The sequence below is a fragment of the Homalodisca vitripennis genome, chromosome X, assembly GCF_021130785.1.
Source record: "Homalodisca vitripennis isolate AUS2020 chromosome X, UT_GWSS_2.1, whole genome shotgun sequence".
Classification (NCBI taxonomy): domain Eukaryota; kingdom Metazoa; phylum Arthropoda; class Insecta; order Hemiptera; family Cicadellidae; genus Homalodisca; species Homalodisca vitripennis.
In genome coordinates, this window is record NC_060215.1 from 30983081 (window position 1) to 31006833 (window position 23753).

The window sequence follows — 23753 nt, forward strand, 5'->3', positions numbered from 1 at the left end:
GGCTGAATTCTAATAATGGACATGTAGTTTTTTAAATTACAGAACATTAATTAAACGCTCAATATTAATAAATATCTCAATTAGGTCAAATTCTTTGCAACTGGCGAAACATCTATTGTCAACAAAATTACATCTAACTTTATCATGAAAACAAGTTCAAGTTTACTCATAAAAAGTCTAAAACAAATATCAAGAGTTAGCTTACCAATACAAATGACTTTACAGTGGTGAAGGACACAGTCCTTTATTTTTGGACCTAAACTTTCAAGTAAATACTCTAAAGCGAACGAGAAAATGTATTGAGTTAAAAAAAAGTTTGAAATCGAGCCATACAAAAAGAAGTATCACCTCTCAGTTTAACTGGCGAAAACTTCAAAAATTAATATGAAAGGGCTGTAATGTAAAATTAGTAAAATTATAAAAGTTAATAACACAATTTACCCAATACAAATGAACATGAATACTCCTTTATTTTTGACCTAAACTTTCTATTACAGAAAATCTATTAGTTCAATAAGTTTAATCTTCACCTCTCATATTACAAAATAATATGAAGGCTGTTGTAGACTCTACAATTCCTAGTTTCCTATAATTATATTACTAGACTCTACAATTCCTACATTAATCTAACATTACTCACATTACCAAAAAAAGAGCTGATACCAAAATTTCTCTGCAAATATCAGTGAGACTGATTTGATTAAATTAATAAAAAGATTTGAGAACAAAACTTTCACTGGATATGGTGGTGTCCCCATCACAGTTATAAAATATACACTTATCAAAACCTCTCACACATTTGATTAACTCCTCATTTATTTCGGGTATCTTTCCAGACAAACTAAAAATTTCAAAAATTAAGATCGTTACATAAAAAGGGAAGCTTGGTTGAGGTTTCCAATTACCGACCATTAGCTTTGTTACCTGTAATATCTAAAATTTATGAAAAAGCAATGTATAATCAATTGGTTAAATACTTTGATGGCAAACAAATCTTTAGGACGGTGAACAGTATGGACTTCGAGCTGCCCATTCTGTTATTTTCTGCTGCTACAAAATTATAGATACAATAATCTTATAGACAAAGGTGATAAAGTGCTGGGAGTATTTATTATCAAAGAGTTGTATCGTATAATAGGTGACAGTGAAAAAAGAGTAATAAGCATTTAAAATAAGTTCCTTACTGGTACATGTTTTTAGTTTCCTTAATAAGAATAGAACTTTAGCCAATTTTGTACACAACTGATTTGTATGTTCACTCCAACTAAGCTTGCAGTCTATATTTATTCCTAGGAGTTTAACAGATCTATTCTCAGTGTTGTTAAGCCCAAAAAAACAATTCTTTTCTGTCTTATTTTTATTAAGTAATAATTTTATAATTTCAAGCCATATTCAAGATTTTTTTATGTGGTTTCACTGTTTTTCACAGATTAACGTAAAATCAATTGACAAAGTTTTGGTTTGTAAATAGCAATGATTATAGTATGTATTCATAGTCAATAATTAGGTGATACTCACATGAAAATACTGGATAGGCAAATGTCTATATAATTAAATTTACTACAAAATTTTTTATACCTTTTCAAATGATAAAAACTGTATTTCAAATATTTAAATCAAAATGTATTCCTTTATTTATAACATATAATTAAAACAATACAGTAAAAATCTTATCATAATTCATTTAATTAATATGTATAATAAAAAGTTTAATTTTCATCTTTTACTAAAAATATTATTTTTATTGATAATATATAATTAAATTACATAGTAATAATTTTATTATAATTTATTTAATGTGTATCATTATATAAATTTTTACATTATTTATACTTTATGAAAAAAGATAGTGTTAAGGTTATTTTTGAATAATGTGTGTTATGTAAGCTATAAACCAATTCATTGGGTTTATTCTGAGCATCTCAATACAAATGGCTAAAATGAGAACAAATTCAATAGGTAAGAAATCGCTGTACCTGATAGACCAGCAGTGATCGCGAAATGTGATTGAGACTTTATCGCTATCAGTAACCTAAACGATATAGCAGGTAAGAACTCGTTTGCAGTAGTTGTTATTTTATCCATTCTTCCAGAGTCAATAGAATATTTTAATAAATGAAGATGTATTCTTTAATGTTAAGAATGGTTGTTATTTAATTTAATTAATATTTATTTAATAATAGTGGTTATCTAATTGGTCCAGATTGTAAAATTAATTCCTGTGAATAAAATGATTTTGTAAGTGTTTAAGCACATAAAACTTATATAAACAGGTTTCTAAGAACGAATTGTGTCGTTAATAATATACCTTGAAACTAGTATTGTAACTATGTAACATATTTTTTTTCTTCCAAGGGAAAGAGATGGTACTCCCCGCACGTAGTCCTAAAAGGACCTTTGCGCCTCCCTTACTTATTTTTGTACCCTAAAAAAATCTGAGACTCTATTCAAAGAAGCAGAAGTTTAATTTATCGTACAATTTATTAATTACATCTCAAAAGTATAAACTTTTTAATAATAATAAATATGTTTATACATGTTTTACAGAAGCCAATCCAATTGGAGCGCCTTTGTTCTCTGATGTCCTTAGGGCTGAAAAGATATGCCCCTAGGAATGTTTTCCTACTTTTAAATATGGCAGGACAGTTTAGCCATATGTGTTCCACTGAATCTTCTGCTTCTCCACAGAGGCTGCATTCATCAGTCTGACTGAGATAACCTTCATAAGATGTTTTCTAAGTGGGCATGTCCTGATATGAACATATTGGTCAAAATGGTTTAAAAATATGAAATACAATTTGGAAAATTGCCATACTTTTAAAATAATTTAAATTAAAATAAATAGTAAACAAACAAAACTGGTAGACATACACAAGCGCATACATACTGTCTACCATTTTTGTGTTTACCGTTTAGTTTTATTTTAATAATTTTGCAGGTATGACTTCATTTTAAAATCATATTTCAGATTAACATATAATATATGCAGGACCTTGAATCTCCACTCATTTTCACTTCAATTAAAGGTGAGGTATTTCAGTAATCAGTATTTTGTAACTACTTTTCTCCAGTATCTGTAACGGTTACTGAGAACCAAAAATACTGATGACAGATACTTTGTATTATTAATATGTACTTGTATCCTCACTGATACCGAATACTGTAATACTGATTTGAGACTGACAAATGCAAAATAAATACCACGATCATAACGCTCCAACTGCAAAATATTACTACTTCTCAATCTAAATCAGTATCAACCCCGGTGCCAGTGTGATATTCTTGAATTAGTTATTGAGTAATAAATATAAATATTACACTGGCACCGGGGTTGATACTGATTTAGATTGTGAAGTAGTAATATTTTGCAGTTGGAGCGTTATTATCGTGGTATTTATTTTGCATTTGTCAGTCTCAAATCAGTATTACAGTATTCGGTATCAGTGATATATATATATATATATATATATATATATATATATATATATATATATATATTTAAGAGAAGTAAACAGTTTATATAATTCATTGAGTTAAAATTGTTTGATTATGTAAACTTTGATTAGATATCTTATGCTTTTAATTCAAATTCAAATGATGAGTAATACGAAACTGTGTTAATGTACCAAAAATGCACCAAATAACTTTAATTACTTATTAAATGGAATTTTATGTTCATAACCTTAAAGAATACCCAGTGTAACAGCCCATTTGTCTCAATTCAAAGAAGCAGAAGTTCAATTTATCTTACAATTCATCTTTTACATACAGTAATTGCGTTTTGTACTTTTGAATACTGTTCATTACATCAAAGCATTTACAAAACTGTTTGTTCAATAACAATTTCAAGTATCCAGTATTTAAAACCTTACCAGTAAGGAAATACTGATTTAGAGTGTCTAGTATTTAAAACGATTCCAGTAAGGAAATACTGATTTCAAGTATCCAGTAATTGGACTCATCATGGAGTAACGGTATCAGAAGTAAAGGTTACAGATTCATACTGATTTAGGCCATCTCTAACTTCTATGTTGCTCTTAATAGTTTTAACAAGTCAAATTCCCTGTTATGCCTGTTACTCAATAGTAGCAGGTAAGTCCATGATCTCTGATGAGCTGCATGTCATCATTCAGACAAGAATGACAATGCAGCTTGCAAAATTTGTGGTTCTCAACCACAAAACTTATTCTACATTCAGTCAATATGGCATCAATTTTATTCGTAAAGCAGTTAAATCTGCAGATGAGAGTCTTTTAAAGTACTTTGATAGTATTGTTTCGTTTGTATTTGTATTGTTTTATATACAATGCATATTTATAACGATGTAATACTAGCATATTCCGAAATAAATAATAAAGCAAACCCACCAGAGCCATACTCAATATTAAATCCAGAAACTAACTCACTTTCCCCTTCAGAAAAATCAAATGGAGTACGATTACTTTTAAATATAATTACTGTGATTTATTTTAATACAATTTTGTAATTTTATTTTAAATACCAATAAATCTTTACTACAGCAGAAAATTACCGGAACAACGGCGCTCCTAACAGACTAAGTTTAAACTAACTCAGCCTGTAACCTGGTGGACAGAAACTGAACTAGCAGTACAGTCGATACCTCTTTCTGGCTATGGGATCACGATGCAGCCACGTCGTACATTTCCAGTACTTTAATAACACTGAGTTATGCAGTTTAAATATTTATTTATATATGGTTGGTTAATTAAGTCTTCAATTTTTAAAGTTAACAGGCATGCTATGTTAGTGATTGTTTATATTGTACATAGTGTTGTTGAGAAAATCGATTTGGGAAAATTTTAAATAGATTAGATCTAAGAATTTAAGGTATGGAATTTGGATTTATTCTTGCCTGGGGCCGATCAGATATTCCGAAAAGGTAGGCCTAGGAAATTATATCACAGGAGATTGATACATCCATATATGTACCTGCACTAATGTTGTCTATATGTCAGTATCGCACACTATAACCGCTAGATTGATTTATTAATAAAATTATGATATTCATTCTTCTGCTAGGTGGCTTCGAACACAACGGATGTTTCCTTACTTTTGAATGTTTGGAAGTCAAATCAAATAAAATCAAAATTCCTTAATTTATAATATCTTCAAGATAGTAAGTTAACGTGAAAATGCCATATTGGGTTTTTGTGTAATAAAGTTATCTAGGATTGTATTTTTATTGTGCAGTTTAAAGAAAATTTTTCCTAAGATATATTTAAGAATGGCCTATCAGGCTTTTTTAGAGTACTCTGAGGTATGGCTCTATTGTGTGGGATAATAGTGTAGGAATTGGCAATGTCTGAATTTTGCAAAAGAAAGCTATTGGATCGTCACCAACTCGTAGTTGCAAGAAAATTGTAACCCCTTGTTTGTGGAAACAGGAATTCTGACAGTTGTCAATTTGTATATTTATGAAATAATTCAGAGTGTGAGAAAAGATATTGAAAATTTAAAGTCCAGATCTAATATCTAGGTTTAGAAATACAATTTATATAACAAGATGTAGATCGACAAGGACACAGCAATATTACAAAACAATTGCTGCAAAACTGTAAACTAAGCTACCAATGTGCCTGGTAGAATTTACACGTTATAAGATGTTCTCTGACTGACTGTTTAATTGGCTTAAATGTATTCTGTTTATTAATTTCTTGAATGTGAAATTGTTTTCTAATTTAATAGGCATGTTTCTAATTTTAATATTTGGTTTTAGCTACTTGCTTTCTGCTCTTTTTTATTTAATTTGTTTTTATCTAAAGCATCTATTCTTGTCAATTTAAATTATTACTTTGTTATGACTCAAAATTGTATAGATATCTGTTATTATTGTCTTATTGGTTATTGCTATTTGAGATTTTGCTGTTATATTATATTGTGGTTTAACATCTTGGAATATTACTTGAACAATCAGGATCTGCCAGGGGCCAATGTACTCATAAGTTTAACACGAGATACAGAAATAATTTTGTTCCTGACCTTTTTAAACTTTCTCCTCTTATTAACTCGTTTTTATCAAGGACCTAACTGTACAATATAGTATTCCACCTAAAATAAAACATGTCCCTAATATATAAATTTGAAGATTTTAAGTTCTATCTGTCTGAAAGAGCTTTTTGCAGCTTAAGGGAGGCACTGTAAGTAATTAAATTATAAATAAGGATCATATTGCATTGAGCAGTTTTGTCGATGCTGCATCATAAACATAATATATACGTATAAACTCGCCTTCGGCTCGAATTTGTTGATTTTTTCCGACTTACACCAAAGATTTGACTCTAAGGGCGTTTTATAGCTTACCCGTGAGAGATACGACCAAAAGTGACTGGACCTTTCTTGTCGGAAATTTAATTTTGTCTTTCGATTCCGGTCTCGAATTTTAGCTACGAGTTTTGGTTTAGCCAATACAGTGCATGGAAGAAAAGTCTGCACTGGTCAGCTATTGTGAATAGTTTAGTGTGAATATAATAAAAAACTGACCCAAAGTCAGTTGTTAAGGGGGTTTAATTTGCTCAGGAGATTATATAGTCAAGCCAGGAAATTCCGGGGGGGGAGGTAGTTTAATTTTACCGGGGGTTAAGACATCAGGGTGTTTAAGTTACGAAGATTAACTGGTCATACCAGGAAATTCCGGGGGGGCTTAATGGTACAGGGTTTTAAGACATCAGGGTGTTTAATTTACTCAGGAGATTATCTGGTCATACCATGAAATTCCGGGGGTGTTAATGTTACCGGGGGTTAAGACATCAGGGGGTTTAATTTACTCAAGTGATTGTTTGGTCATGCCAGGAAATTCCCGGGGGGGTTTAATGTTACCGGGGGTTAAGACATCAGGGGATTTAATTTTTCTCCAGAGTTATCTGGTCATACCGGGAAATTCCGGGAGGGGGTTGTTAATGTTACCGGGGGTTAAGACAGGAGTGGGCCTCTTGGAGGGTTTTATGTTTGTGAGCCTAAATAGAATTCACTATGTCCCTAAGTACTATTGACCTTCGCTAATGCTCAGCCAATTCGTGATGTGCTCTAGTAGACGTACACTAGTCAGTCGTTTACGTAGTAATAAAAACTCAATCTGGAACTGTTATTAATTGCAGACATTTTAGTCGAAAAATATAAATAAAACCCTAAAATTACTAATTAACGACACAGACTTTACCATTAAAGCGTTATTCGGCCTTACGCAAGGATATACGACAAAAGGCTGTTAAGCCTCTTTTGTAGATCTCATTATTTTCTGGTTATCAACAATCTAATATTTAAGGTACGACAAATGGATCGGCCGCTATCGACTCCAAAAAAAAATTTTCACGTAAAAATCATAAATTATTTGCATTTAAACGCGTTTTCCACTCAAACCATTGAGGATAGGGCAAAACGTTACTGGTCCTTTATTGTAGATCAAGTCGTTTATTAGAAGAATTTTGGACATAAACGCGTTTTACGGCTTAACCAAGGGAAGTACAGCAAATTATTGGTTTCACCGCTATCGATCCCGGTATATAAATTCTCACCTGAAAATTACACAAGTTTTGCACATAATCGCGTATTGCGGTCATACCGATGGAGATAGGGCAAAAAGTCACTGGACCTTTCCTGTAGATCGCGTGATTTACTCATTTGACGGGTCAATCCGATTTGAGCTACGAACAACCTTTCGGTCGCTATGGTGCTCGAAAACTTATTTTAAGCGAAAAAATCTCCCGAATGTCAAATATTCCTGCGTTTTGTCGCTTAACCACATGAGATAGGACAAAAAGTTACCAGGCCTTTTTTTTAGTTTACTTCATTCCTGACTAACAATTTTCGTTAGATCCGAGCTAGCTCCAACGGTTAGCTCGCTATCGGCCTTACAAAAAAAGCCTGCAGGGGTGAAAAAATGCGCGAATTTTCAGGTTTTTTTAGGGGTTTAGAAGTAAAAATGTCCAGTTTTCAGGATTTTTCTGTGGGTCATATTGGAAAAACTACGTGCGTGCCAAATTTTAAGTTTCCAGCACTTCTAGAACTATGGTAGAATCTGTATCTATATATCAGTGAGTGAGTGAGTCAGTTTCACATGCGGCTGTGTGTGTGTGTATATATATATAATATAGGATTCCAAACTATTGTGTATTTAAATGAGTTATTTTATATTTTGACTAACGCCAAAAACAATTTTCAATGTTTAATGGTGTAATAAATACTTTGACTTTGTAGCAATATTGGATTGGTAATAATTTTGCAGAAGTGGAAGAGCGTCGGTCAGTTCACATCTGTACTTCCAATATTTCCCCTCCAAGGTTCGTAATTCATTAGAACCATAGGAGGTGTCGGAATTGTGCGCCACCACCAAGTTGAGACTGGCGCACAGCTCTGACACAAACCTTAGATTTGTGCATAGCACCGACACTTTTATAAAATCTACTCATTCCACCGACAAGTTACTGTCGGAGCTATGATTCTAGGTGCTATGAGCTATGAGTTTAAGGGCCTTTACAATCGGTTGTTTTATATTAAATCGATTTTTCAGTTGATTGAAACAATCATTTATTGAAAACGAGAGAGAGAGAGAGAGAGAGAGAGAGAGAGAGAGAGAGAGAGAGAGAGAGAGAGAGAGAGAGAGAGAGAGAGAGAGAGAGAGAGAGAGAGAGAGAGAGAGAGAGAGAGAGAGAGAGAGAGAGAGAGAGAGAGAGAGAGAGAGAGAGAGAGAGAGAGAGAGAGAGAGAGAGAGAGAGAGAGAGAGAGAGAGAGAGAGAGAGAGAGAGAGAGAGAGAGAGAGAGAGAGAGAGAGAGAGAGAGAGAGAGAGAGAGAGAGAGAGAGAGAGAGAGAGAGAGAGAGAGAGAGAGAGAGAGAGAGAGAGAGAGAGAGAGAGAGAGAGAGAGAGAAGAGAGAGAGAGAGAGAGAGAGAGAGAGAGAGAGAGAGAGAGAGAGAGAGAAGAGAGAGAGAGAGAGAGAGAGAGAGAGAGAGAGAGAGAGAGAGAGAGAGAGAGAGAGAGAGAGACTTTGATACTTTCTTTATTTATCCTGCCATGGTTTAGACCAATGGTCCACTCCACCACCATGACAGGCAACACATATTCATATGTAATACAATGTTTGAGCGAAATCATTAAGATCTGACAGGCGTTATTTTTTACAAGTATTGGGTTACAATCACATGCTATTTTTGATATTTAAAAGTCGTGTTTGAGAGTTCTATATTCCAAAGTCTCTCCAGGTCAGGAATTCACCGACTGTGTAGAAGGCCCGCAACGATAGCTACTGCTTCAGGTGAGGCTTCAGCCTATGAGAGGGCAACATTTTGAGCTCCACTGGAAGGATGTTGAAGTATCTCGCACCGGCGTAGGATGGTTTCTTCTCGAAAAGTGTTCTTCTGTGGGATGGAAGGTTGAAGTTTTTGGCGAATCTGGTGTTGTGGTCGTGTATCTGGGCGTTTCGAGTGAGCCCCCTTGAGCAAGAAGAGATGATCACCTCGAGAATGTAAGCAGCCACCACTGTCATTATTCCCCATTCAACAAAAGCCCCTCTACAACTATCGCTCGCCCCTAGATCTGCCATTATTCTCACAGCTCTTTTCTGGAGCACCAAAACTCGATCCAGACTAGTACGAGATGAGCCACCCCACAATACTATGGCATATCTCATCTTGCTGTCAAAAAACGCATAGTAAGCGGTTAATGCTGTTTCTTTAGTTCCAATAGCCATTGATCTTCTTATGGCGAAGAGAGCAGAACTTAATTTTAAGCAGAGTTCTTCAAAATTCCGAAATTTAATTTTTGTGGGCTCCAAACATCAACTGCTTTGTTTTTTTTATTGAATACTTAGTCGTTATTTGAGCAGTAGTCGATTGCAAGGTTTATTGCTACATACGATTCAATTTCCAAGTTTTCAATGGACTTGTTGGACGAGAGTATCACAGAGTCGTCGGCGTACATGTAGCATCGCCCGTAGGGGCTGACATGGGCTGGGAAGTCATTAGTAAAGAGGGTAAACCTTTCAGTTACCTTAGATGGCAAGTACATACACACTAATTATAGGAGGCAAATAACAAACCAATATAAACTTATGAAAGGAAATATGGGAATAAATATTTTACTACACCAAATGTACACTGAACTTTATGAAATAAACTATACTCCTTCATTGTAACTGCGTACGACAATGTGCTAAATGATGAATCTTAAAATGTTGTAAAATAATTACAGTAATCTATATTTATTTAAAATACAGAGCCCGAAAGATGACAACATGCTGGCAAATTTCATTTATTGTATGACAGCTACTGACGGAGCAATATTAAATTTGAAAAGCCTAGAGTAAATTTTTAGTAAAACAGCGATTAGATTGCAGTTTCTGGATTCATTCACAAAGCCATTGAATGAGAAAAACGTGTAGAATAGATACATCAACCAACTTATAATACACAACTAACTGGTTTCAGTCATTTGAGGAAACCTGGATGAAAAACTCATCCGATATGAAAAACTCTAAACGATTGAATTGGTTTGTTCGAACATTTGAATAAATAAGTTAATTGGAATCGGTTGTTCCCATCACTATTCAATTCATTACTAAAAAAAGCAAAAGGCAATTAAATGTGGGGTTTTGTTGTGTTGTGTGTGGCCTTTGTTGTAAGTTATGTTGCTAAACTCACATAGGTTGAGTTATAAGTTATTGAATTACGACTTCTATTGTTAATTTCTTGTATTTTAGTAGGTACTTACTATTTTGATTGATACAAACAATTTTAACTGTACAGAAGGATGACACCATATTATATACTAGTAACAAATTCCACTTTTAGGTTAACCTCAGCAATGTTGAATAGGAGATAGTTTTCACATAAATGTATTTATAATTAACTTGACAATGCAAATATATTTTACATGGGGGTTGTTGATTCTGCCCCTTATGGTATTTTTAGCTCCTTGGAACTCTAAATTCATAATTTTATTAATGCCTAAAAATGAATTTGAATACATTACAGATGAATACAATTTCTTCAAAGAATTGAATTCAAACCCGCAATACCAATTCATTGCTTCAGACAAATAGTAGGCTATTCAAATTTTTTAATTTTACAAAATATATAATTGTACAGCTATTCAATTAATGAATAAATTTGTAAACAATAAAAACACAAATTAATTTTTATTTTGTGTTTTTGTGTAAAAACAAAATAAGATTGAGGTTTTTGGCTTTAAATCTATATATACGATAATGGGGGATAAGACCTGCAGAGGATAAAACTGTAACGTTCTAAAATTCATTATTTGTCTATTTTATCCCATAAAACCTTATATTTATTTACTATCAGAACCCAGTAGACTTAGTAAATTTTCTTTGCTGTTTAGGCCCTGGATGTTCAAGTAAAGAACCCTTGTTTTACTCGCATCTTCTACTGGGTTTAGGCTATCTTTGACCCAGTGTCTACCTTTATTTGTGAGTTTAAATTACGTCTGTGTTTAGGAAGATTAAAAGTACTTATTAGAGTACCCTCTGGCCAAAATTCTTCACTGAAAATATCCTCCCACAGATTTTCTGGTACCCCCACCAGAAAATCTATATTGTTTTGTTCAGGAGGACAATAGCAATAGGTTAATGACATGGATCTTCATGACCAGCGGAGATAAAAATAAATTTGAAAATAATGCAAACTAATTGAACGTAACTTTCTACAAAAAAAATAGTGTAAAAAACAAATATAAGTTTAATAAATAAGTAAAATTAACATAACCATACATTTTGTATGTACATACTATCTACTTACATACCACGTGGTAACTTCTAATCACATAAAAATAGTTTTTCTAGATTTTGAAAATAACATGATTACATGAGGAACTCATACTCTCACTCTGAACAAACACGACCAATTAAAAAAAAATTGCTCATGTACTCCAAAATCAAACATGTAAATTAGCTTTCAAAACTAATTGACCGTATTAAAGTAACATGAGTAATGGACACAATGGTTATCTATAAAATAGTGAAGGCTACTACATTGGACGCTTGATGGTGTACTAAGCTGTTCTCTCCACAGAACTCTCAAATGAGCTATCGGGAGCAGATAACTCTGAAAATTATAAATAACAAAGAAGCACAGTACACAAATTGACGTTTACGTTTAGATTATATATATATATGTATTTCTTCAGGGGGGCAGGATAAGTTAATAACATTGAAATTTTGATTTTCTACTCCAGCCGTTAACCTCACTGATACCCCAACAGTAAATATGTAACATACATGACCACTCTAATCATTCTTGTAGGGTGGGGGGGGGGTAGCCTACCTTGACCCCTTTTTATAGAAGTTGTCTGGTATTGACCAAATGTTTTCATAAATATGTTTCGGTGTCTTATTTCATGGAAAACCAAATGAAAATCTTTTATCCGCCCAACGTACTTTGGAGAGGATTAGAAAAGCTCTGCCAAATAATGTTACAAGAAGTGTGTGGGTACAAGTATTTGTACTAGTTCTATAAAATGAAAAGGTACAAGAATGCCAGCACAGAGGAGGTAATTAAAAGTCCATGTTGAGTATGCCAGGAAATAACTTTGCTATCCTTCGGAAGATACCATAACACCCCTCCCCCATTTTTAATTAGTTGGATTTAGAAACATTTAAACAAATTTGGTCAAAATCAGATAACTTTAGGTATGAGGGTGTCAATAAAAGTTTTACAGTAGTGTACATACGCGAAAACATCCAAAAATTGCCAGCCAAAGAGTGTATCTGCTACTTGAAGGGTTTTTACTAAATTAAATACTTTACTGTGGCAGAATAGGTACAGAAATAGTTATATTTACAGAAATTAAATATTGGACCAATTGGTACAAGCATAGCATTGTCATTTTTAGATATTTTTACAACATAATTAAAGTTGCCTTACCAACTGGTCGGCAATGTATAGTAATATTTTGTTAAAATAAAACTAGGGATGTTTTTTTTTTCGCCAGAAGTGCGAGTTGGCGCAACCAAAACCCTTACTGATGGCCAGAGGTATTTCCGATCGGTACTTTCCCTCGTGATAGTACCCAAATTCAAGCTCAGATCACGTAAGTGCTGGTAAAGATTAAATTTCACTTTGGTACTACTAGTATCATACTTATGATAACTTATCCACCACAGCGTGCTGTATAATAGTGGCCTCTGTATAACTGGATATTATAATTAAGGTATTGTCAAATTTATATTATTTTTCTCTTTTACTGATTAACTGAAATGGTTTTGGAAATTCTTATTGTTTCAGAACCAGATTGCCATTAGTTGGGTTAAAGGACATAAACTGGAAACCAATAAGAAGTGTGTGGAAATTTATCAGCCCATAGTACTAAGATCTAGAAACACAAGTATGGTAACAAAATGAAATCATTATTTCGGAACTCAATAATAAGGAGCAAAGACTCTATACTCAAAGAGTCTCTTCAGTCCCAATTGGTAGCCTGTGTGAAAGACATCCAGCTTGACCATGCTCATAGCGGAAGATTTCAGGATAGCTCTGAAGCTGCAGATTCTCTCTGTACTGTTTTGGAGGCCATATTTATTCATGGAATCAAAGAGACGTTAGCGGATAAAATGGCCATAGCGATAGGAGACCCTGACGTACGACCCGAACCAAACTTCTGGCCAGCTCTTCTTGTGTTTTCTCATAGAGATTTGATAGATCAGGTATGATCAGAAATATTATGTTTTAAGTCAATTTTTAAACTGAGTTTATTATCATTTGTTTCCTAGTACAATGTGAAAATCTAAAATATTCTCTTCTATTACGTAGATAAGTTTAAAGTCAGTGACATTATACTGATTGTATAAATCGCACATAGGTGTTATTACAGAGGTTTTAGGTCTATAACCCTTCCACCCATTGCAACGAAAAATGAACAAAATAGATGAGTGTAGGTCATGGTAAGACGCCAAAGTGTTTTACAGTATCAAGATATTTAAACCATACAAGATAAATGCAGTCAAAGCAAACATTTACATGAGCTGCCTTCTCTCCAACAGCACATGTATGGTCTCAGATTTGAGACGTTGCACCAAACAGAAGGTGAAATGGAGCTTAACTTAATATTCGCTTTGAATCAACACTGTTCACAATAGCTATGTTGTGTGCTGTTGAAGCTATTAACACATTGAGGTGGCATCATGACCTTCGTAAACGACCAGTACCTCATTTTTTTCAAAACAAGTTTATTTAAACTTATAAGAAGAACAGATTCACTTAGGTCTCTAAAATTCAGTCCTAAGGGTATTGTAATGTAAACGATTTTTGAGTCGAGAATTAGCTTATTTAAATTAGCTGTCTTGATGTTTTGCAAGTAACGACCCAATAAAAATTTGGGGTTACGCCTTTTGGAACTTTTAGTATATGTTCTGACACCAATACATCAGTTTGAGTAATGTTCAGTGTTTAATTCCAAATTTCCTTACTTTTGACTAATATAGTTCTAGTTTCTTAGTTGCTGCAATGTAGCACTTTTGCTCTACTCATAATAATTGCACTCTTCTATTATCTAAACAATATACTTAAACAAAAACTTGATAATTTGACATACCTCAATTGCTGCAATAGATATGTTTATTGTAGATAAAAAAACCTCTAGATGCCTTTCCATAGTATCTTAGCTTTAAAAGGAAGTAACTATTCAATCAATCATAAAAAAATTACACTTGTGAAAATCATGTGTTTCAGATAGGCAGATTGTACTATGTCTGTACTGACGTTGGACGTTGCAGAGTTTGGATCAGAATGTGTCTCAACGATGGCCTGCTGACGAGTTACTTGCAATCAATGTTAGCTCAGAACAAATCTCTCAGCTCTTTCTACAAGCGATCTGCCTACTTACGAGACACCGAGGTGTTGGACATGTGCATCACTCTCATCGCCGGGATCGAGTCTTACTCATTCAACATGTTTTGTAATACGAGTCTACTCAATACGTGGCCTAACCCCCCACTAGTGATGTCTGGTGTATGGAGCCCAACAATGAAGGCCTGTCCGATAACCAGCGGCACAGATATTGCTCGTTCCCTGATGGCAGAAGACTCTGCTTCAAAAGTTGCAGAGGACTCAATGAGTTCTGTTGTCTCAGTCGCTTCGTATTATCAGTCCTCATTAGAATCAAATTTTGACGAAGAAGAAGCACTTAAAATTATTTTGGGGACTGATGTGGAACAGAGTCGAGAACAGAATAAGTCTGTAGAAGATTTCAGTAGCAGTCCTCACAAAAATGTTGAAATAAAGGTTGATGAGAAGGTTCTCGGTAAGTAAGTATTACATCTTCTAAGTTGTACTAAATATTGGTTTTGTGTTTTTCTACTGAGAAAATGATTTGAAGGATTGCTACTACTTGGAAATAGTAGTGGCCGCAATAACAGAACATATAAGTAAGTCAATAAATATTGATGCTCTTGAAGTTATTATTTTTCAACATAATATACAAGAAGTTATGTTATGAAACTTCATTTACAACAATGCTACTTTGTTAATTGCAACGTTCTGTTATATATCATTTTTATTTTTATTGTATTCTTTTTTATTGCTGACTTTTTTATGTATGCCGATCTGTTAATTGACATACAAAACAGTAATATTTTTTATATTATTTATTTACATTACTTTTTTAATTTTCTTTACATCAGCTATACTCCTTTCTAATTTCGAATTTGTAATTTCATTATTGGTTAAATGTTGTATCTTTTCTTTGGTAGGTTTAATTTTTAGGTGTTAATTAATTTGGTAGTGACAATTTTATTAATAATGTTAATTCATTCTCTTCTTGTAATTTAAGAGTATTTAGTGTAATTACTTAAGTGCAGAATGATGAACTCTTTTCCCCACACACAGGCTAAGTTCCCCATGTAGGTTTAAGTTCGTTGAAAAATATTTTATATTTATTTTTGTTACTTTGTGTGTAAATGGTGGGAATAAACGTAACAATCAATCTGATTGTTTGAACCAGACATTTTTGGATTTAGAAAACAAGTTACAATAGTAATATTTTAGTATTTTTTAAATAAAAATAACGGTTTTTTATGTTATTCACATGAGAGTCAGCAACCGAATTTGGTAAAAACATTTATTTTTGTTTTATTATTGATTATTGTGAGGAACAATGTAAGCCCTAAATAGCAAAAAACCTAATTTACGATTTTTTATGAATTTTTTACTCAGGTAATACGAGGCCTTTCAACAGGCCTTGAGATGCTCAAGCGCCAAGAAGTACACAAGAAAATATCCTTTGCTGTCAGTAAAGGAGATATATATGGAGATGGTGTTGAAATAACAAAACTAGAGTGCTATAGGCCATGTGCAAAAGTGTATGGGCACTCATCTTCGAAAATTAAAAGTTAAATTAGGGAAAAATAATCTCTAGGATGGGAAACCTATTGGTAGAAAGTGTAGACTCTGTAACGTGGCCATCAATAATATTCAAAGAATTATAGATTTTCTATTTGTAGACATACTAAAGGATCCCTGAAAGGCATGCAAAAAGATGTTTGGGCTACTCATTTCCATTTGTGCTCAACAAATGTAAAACCAAATCATGGTTTATGCCCCAAAGGAGTTCATAGTTGGTGTAAGTATCTCGCGAATGACTCGTATGACCACAACAGCCATTTTCATTTACCTGAAGCTGTAATGCTTGAAATTAAACAGATTTATAGAGATTTAGCTAGCCCAGCTCTCCTTTAAAGGTTCCTTCAAAATCAAAATGAATCTTTTAACAATGATTGTGTTCACAAGAATGTGTTTATTTCTTTGGAAACTCTCAAACTTGGAGCATATGATGCAGTGACAACTTTTAATAAAGGAAATATTGCCAAGTGTTTGGTGCTGAGCAAGTTAGGCTTAAATGTTGGGAAGAACAGTACAGAAGTTTTAAGAAAACTTATATCCAGCGGATAAATAAAGCGGAAAAGAAAATCCAATAACTTCACAGAAATGCATGCCAATCTTTATCTGCATCAAAAAAAAATTGTGAATAGCTAGCTGTATAGAGAGATGGATGACCCAGAAACCACAAGGTAAAAATTACTACGCCAAACGTTTCCTGGTTGTTTTCCGAAAATGTTGTTTTTTATCACACATGTACCTTCTTTTTAAGAACCCTCTTCAGATATTTGTCTGAAATTTTTACCACACCTTCTTAACACCTAAATAAGTCAAGTTATAACAACTGAGATAAATCAAACAACATTTGTGTGTTGCACAAGCCTTCAACCACTAAAAAATACAAATTTGTATAGATATTTGTAAAAAAAATTATAAAAACTATATTTAAGTATAGATTTGTTTTAAAAGTTATAATAAGTTACTAAAAAATATATAAAAGATCTTGTAAAAATTTGAAGCTTGTAGGACGTATGGTTTCTGAGATAAAGGTAAAAAAAGTTGGCTAATTTAACATGGAGATGATAGGATTTTACCGACTTCCCTTAAGGATTTATATACTCCACCATTATGAAAAGCAGACAGAGATTTTCAAAAAAGTTTTTGTGATACTGTCTTGAAAAGTACAAGTGCAAAGTTTAATTTTTTTTTAGGTTTTAAAGTAATACATTTTTATTTCAAAACATATACAGAGATGGATCGAAGACATTCATCCTTACAAACGTCTTTTCTTAATCTTTGCATGAATAAGTTACATCCAAAATTCTCAAAAGTGTTTTTTATGAACGCTCTGCACATATTGGCCATTATGAAAGAGAACTATTTTTACTTCTTGGTGCAGTTCATGAATGCCTTGATGTCTTTTTAATTTTACAGTTTTTAGATCTATGCCTGGAAACCGTTTTTACTAAAGAAACCAAAATATTCTAAAAAACACACTAAACACTACCAATTTTAATTAGTGTGCATTTTAATTAACGAGCATATTAAACAAGTAGAAGTCATGTGAGGAATATAATATTTGATTGTAACATATCTTAAAAAAATAAACATTTTTTACGACAAATGAGTTTGAAAGGATAACAGAACTTCGGACATTTACCATCGTTATATGTTACAAAAGGTATAACACTCCAAGGTATTCCATCATCTATAACAAACTTGTAACAAAGAAATTGAGTTTTTCTTCATTACCACACAGTAAAGTATAATGTTGAACATTTTTGGTGAGTAAATATTGAAAAAAGCCAGGTTTGAACTTAAAACATTCGATAGGGTGGGAAGAGTAGACTTACATTTACTAAGTTGAAAGGTCATTCCTTTACATTTGATATTGAGACATTAAGTAGAACATGAGTGGAATATTTCGTGCCCAAGGGACACTTGAAGCACAGAGAGAGAGAGAGATTCTATATGAAGCGTCTAGTGTTGCCGAATTGCAGAGACAAAGAGTTTTTGTGTCTGCAGTTGGAAATAGAGTTCATATTTGACTGAAAAATATAATTATTACGTTGATAACTCTGTCATCTAGCAGATATAAGCGTAAAAACATTCCTGGAAAGAAATCTGTCTACTGGTGTGCCTAGTTGTTTTATCGCTCTACAAGAGTGAGGAAGAGGTCTTCCTTTGGGTAGAGCAATACCGTTTCACTGGCTAGAACCAATACACCCCCACCTTATTGAACTTTCTAGTGTCTTCTTTAAATGTTTGCTTTCACCAACTCATTTAACCACAAACGATTTGTACCTTTCTTTTTTAGAGACCACTGCAGTTGAACCAGTTGTAAACACAGAAGAAATCAAACCATGTGAAGAGTGTAGCATCGTCGTTGAAGAAAAGAGTACTGTAAATGATTGCACTGAAGAAGAGAAACTCCCTGTCGTGAAGCGAGAGAAAGAATCAAAACTTGAAAAGCGTAAATTACAAAGCTATCATTCACTGGTAGAAAGCTACAACCAGAATGCAACTACTATTTCTGGACTGCCAGATTTAAAAGTCCTTCTTCAGAAATTTGAACCACCGTCCAAACCTTCAACAGTTTCAACGATTTCTTCCATTAGTAGTGATTCAGATTCCGTAAGTATTTAGTACGTGTTCATGTTTATTAATCTCAGTATTTTTTAAATAATATAATAAAAAAGTATCTTACCGTAACAATCTTTTGTTTTACGTTATCTGTACTGTTTACATCTGAGACCACTACTGGATATAATTTATTTTATTACAGGGAAACTGAAGGCAATTCAATAATCTGACAATTTTTGACACCCAAATGTACACTTCACTACAGAAATAGAAAAAAATATGACTCTGAGTTATATAGATTTTTCAGTCACCATTATAGATAACCATCAATTAAAAATATATTGAAAATTTTCCATTTCAGACTAATTCATGCTATGTATGTGCCATATGTAATCCATGCCCATGCCCAAACTTCCAACACGACTTTTAACAGCATGATCCAAGGGCTACTCAACATTCCAATGAAGAAAAAAGACTATATAAACAAACTAAATGTAATGAAACTAATAGCCATTTACAATAGTTACAGCCCATGATAAACAAAACATGCCTCACTAGTTTTTTAGAACACATAAACATGGTAAATCATGTGTATAGAAACATAAAGACGTGCAAATTATATATAAATACCCAAAAAACATTGTTTAATCTTTTGTTAACAGGAATTAGTCTGTCTGTATGTCCAACATGAAGCGAATTAGGTTAAGAATGGTAGGCCAACTAATGGAGTATACAGTTATAATTTTGTTTGTTTGTTTAAGTGTGTGTTTTGTCATCGTACATACTCTATTTAATCATCATTGGTGGCTCTAGAAGAAATATATTATTTATATTTTTCAACTACTTCAATGTCAGTGATGTTTTGACATCAAAACCGGTCTCAGGTATAACATTAAACACAGTAAAATAAAGAAAACTCTTCCAATAAATGAATGTCCTAATATCCTTAGTTTTCTGTAAGATTCTTAAGTAGAGATAAGTGAAAAAATGTCATATAATCCTTTTAATTTGTTGTGCCTTTTTCCTAGTTACATAACAATTGCAATGTGAAAACGCTGAGGCAAATAAACAGATTGCCCTTCCGATTTATTTTGTTTTATATTTTTGTAGCAAAATTCGTTTGCTGGCGTCAACTGCCTGTAGCTAACTTTCCACATTCCACCTATTGCGTAGCAACATAACAATCTATCTATAGACATTATTGTTTTGTTTAGGTTCTGAATGAATTATTTTATTTACTATCAAGACGACATGTAATATAAATAAAATTTATAAAATATCCTTAAATCAAAATTTGGAAAATTTATTTTTATATTTTATATATATTTTTGATTTTTTAGTTATACTCGTAACCAAATAGTGAACATTTGAAAGGAACCAATTTTAGTTTTGTAGAGCATTTAACCCTCCAAGTGATGACTAAACCACTTCAAAGTGCTAGGCCATTTTCGAGCATATGACATTTCTTTTTTTAAACAACTTTATATATACAAATATATGTTCAAATTGCGTGTATTACATATGGTTTTTTTCACAAACATATGTTCTATAAGATGAAGTAAAAATAAAAATGCTTATCTTTTATCATAAAAAAATCTGGTACTGCTAACCGGTTGTGTAGTTTTTTATATTTTTATTTTTCAAAATCCTTGACGTATAGTTTTTACAATCCTAGTTCTAAAAATATGCAAAATGTTCCAAATGTAATGCTGAATAAGAAAAATATCACTTCTTAACCTTTTGCACAACATATCACAATACTAATTGGTAAAAAACAAAACAATGTTTTTTCGCAAAAATTTTACTAAAATGTTTACCACATCAACAAGTGGCAGTAAGTAGTTGAATAGTGATTATTGCCTCAAAATAAACACATATTTAGTTACTGATATGAGTAAAAGTAAGAAAAATGACAGATAAAGTATTAAAAATACAAAAAAAATGGCTTATATACATATTTACATTAGACTAAAAAAAAATAGTCTGTCACTCTCTGGTGGGGGTGCTGCTTGCATTGCTATCATTTCCACTCAAATCGTCATCAAAACAGCGCCTACTGGCACTTGAATTACTAAGTTCACTCATAGCACAAATAATTACTCAATAAACAATAATATAAGTCACTTACAAATCAAAAGAACGAAGCAAAACAATAACGTCACAGAGCGTCGGCCGCGAGACGACCGTAACAGACAAACACGCATCGAAATCAGCTGACTATTCTTCTTACTCTTCCTCGTAAACTTCTGAATTACATAGTTCTAATTACGTTACTTGATAGGGAATTTATTCCTACATGTAGCCTTATAAACCACGTCGTTATTGAGCGAACCGTTCGTCTGTGATATGAAAAAAACGAACATATCGCACAGTGCGATAGTAGCACTTTGAGGGTTAATCCAGAACATGTTGATACTGTGGCCATAACAATAAACCTCATAATAAGGCAGCTGAAAATATTCAAACAAAACTATTGCAAAATAACTATAAGAGGCCTGGGGTCTCTTGCTTACCTGTTCTACATTTTCCTTGGTACAGTTAAACAATATTTTTACGTCCCGAGTTTCAAAATGTTACACTCTAGTATATAATAAAAAACCATTTATTTAATATCAGTAAATTTTTTTTTATTTGGAAGGCCATACTATACAGACTATGTACGCTGGACTAGCCACCACGATACCTGTGTATGATTTTTGTTCTTTAAGTAATCTTGTTATTGAAGTTTTGTTTATTTGACAATCAACTTAGTTCTTCCATATTTCATACGAATTTTGTGATACTTGCACATATTTAGAGCTGCTATTTATCTACTGATCATCACCAATGCATTATTATCTTGTTGCAGAAGACCTTTTTAATTTTTAATTTCTTTTTCAGGGTGATAAATTAGATTTTGAGATCATAACGGAACATTTTGATCCAACGAACATTCCAGTAAGTAACCAGTCTAATTTCAAATCTACCTAGGACTATTTAAATCCTGTTTAAATTATTTTTGTGCTGCAAAGTAAGTTCTTGCTTCTGCAGTGAATTTTCAGTAATCGAATAATTCATATTGATAGACCTTAAGGTTGAGTTTGCGTCAGTACCGCAAACTCTGACCGCTATATTGCATGAGCAACAGTGTTTCCTGTTTATACCGTCCCTGCGAGATAACACAGTCCCGCTGGCCTATTCCCCCTCCACTCCAAGTGCCAGGAATTAGTTATCTGTCCCACCTGCACATCTTCCTCTGTCTCAATCCTCCTGAACCCTGATCCCTAGATCTGGAAGTTACCAAAGTAGCAGGATACTATTTCTTGTTTTGCATGCATTCTTTTAGAAATTCATAACAAATACTTTTATACTCAAGACATCAAGTAATTGGTATTGCTGTCTTCATAAAATTGTGAACTTTTTTTATGTGCCAATAAATATACACTTGTCTTGTTGTATATTAATGTGATGAGGTTGAATGTACAAATGTAACATTTGTAAACATAAACTTCAGGTTTGGTAAAAGAATGTGAGGTAGAAAAATATTGTTAACATTGGGTTTTAGAACTTAAAGAATAAAGTAAATAAAGAATATAAACCATTCTTTTCCCAAATTGTGAATGGCTGTCAACTTTAAAGTGTAACAGTTGTTGAAAAGTGTAAGTGTAATGAAACTTCAATGTCAATTATTACGTAATATTAATGTGTACTAAAAAACTATAATATTGTGTCTGTATTGGTAAATAATTTAATTAAAACTGTACAGTGTTGAATAATATACAGTAATATTGTGGAAAATAGTGGTGAAATGTCATCATTTGTAGCCAATTCAAACTAAAATGTGTACTAAGACTATACACACACGGATAAGTTGCAATACATAAATAAGTTCTCTACCAATAAAAGTTTCTCAACCAATAGAAATTTTCAAAATTGTTACTGTCCACATTGTACAAAATCATAATGTAATTTTATGAACATGCAAACCAGACCAAACCATAGAACAAACCTAACCAAATTTTCTACAAACATCTAAGGTTATTAATGTACTCATCACAACAAAAATAAGTTTTATAATGCTTGTGTTATACTTACATCACAGACTCACCAATAAGACTAATCATGCATTCGGTAACTAACCTCCCATCACATTGAATGATAGGTTATTTTCTGTTATCTGCACTCTTGCTAAAATTTGGTTGTATTGCTTAAATACAGCAGAATAATTAATTAGAAATATTTATCAAGAATCAAGATCTTTATTAGTCTTTAAACACAGTACACGTATGCAATTGACTTCGTCAAAATACTTATCAGTAGTAATTACAGTTATTTTGTACAACCACTCTAAAGTTTAAAATATTAACAAAATAAAAGATTTAACAAGGATAATAAATTAATAAATAATTAACAACAAGAAAATAACAAATAACAACAAATAACAATAACAAGAGAATAAAAACAACGAAAGAATGAAACGTGTCTAAAAACTTATATCACTAGTATCACAGGCAAAGTATTCATTGACACAATAAAATGCTTTTTCTTTTAACCAGCTATTAATTACAGACTTAAACCTATCAGTACTAACTAACCAAGCTCCTTCTGGCAATTTATTAAAAAGTTTTATTTCCATATAAATGTGACTTTTCTTAGTTTTTTCTAGTCTAATTGGTGGTAAGTCAAGCTTATATAAGTTTCTTGTATTATAATCGTGAGTATTTCCTCTGATTTGATATTCATTTAAATTTTCTTTAACTTTCATGAGACAATAAAAATATATATATACAAGGCAATGTCATAATGTGAAATTCTTTAAAAATTGGCAAACACGTCTCTCTGTCTGGTACT

General features: G+C 32.6%; 1 protein-coding gene across 5 annotated transcripts in view; it reads left to right on the top strand.

Annotated features, from left to right (window-relative positions):
* Positions 1 to 10553: 10553 nt before the first annotated feature.
* The window catches only part of LOC124368879, a 32138-nt gene continuing 18938 nt past the window's right edge, over positions 10554 to 23753 (top strand). Inside the window, exons 1-6 of one of the 5 annotated variants that reach the window (XM_046826362.1) lie at positions 10594 to 10629; positions 12961 to 13059; positions 13254 to 13672; positions 14697 to 15267; positions 18658 to 18974; positions 21804 to 21860. In XM_046826362.1, the coding sequence (XP_046682318.1) occupies positions 13367 to 13672; positions 14697 to 15267; positions 18658 to 18974; positions 21804 to 21860 (1251 nt within the window). In that variant the 5' untranslated portion in view covers positions 10594 to 10629; positions 12961 to 13059; positions 13254 to 13366. Of the gene's footprint in view, positions 10715 to 12960; positions 13060 to 13253; positions 13673 to 14696; positions 15268 to 18657; positions 18975 to 21803; positions 21861 to 23753 lie in introns of all 5 variants that reach the window. The other 4 variants (XM_046826365.1, XM_046826366.1, XM_046826364.1 and 1 more) reach the window with 4 other exon arrangements.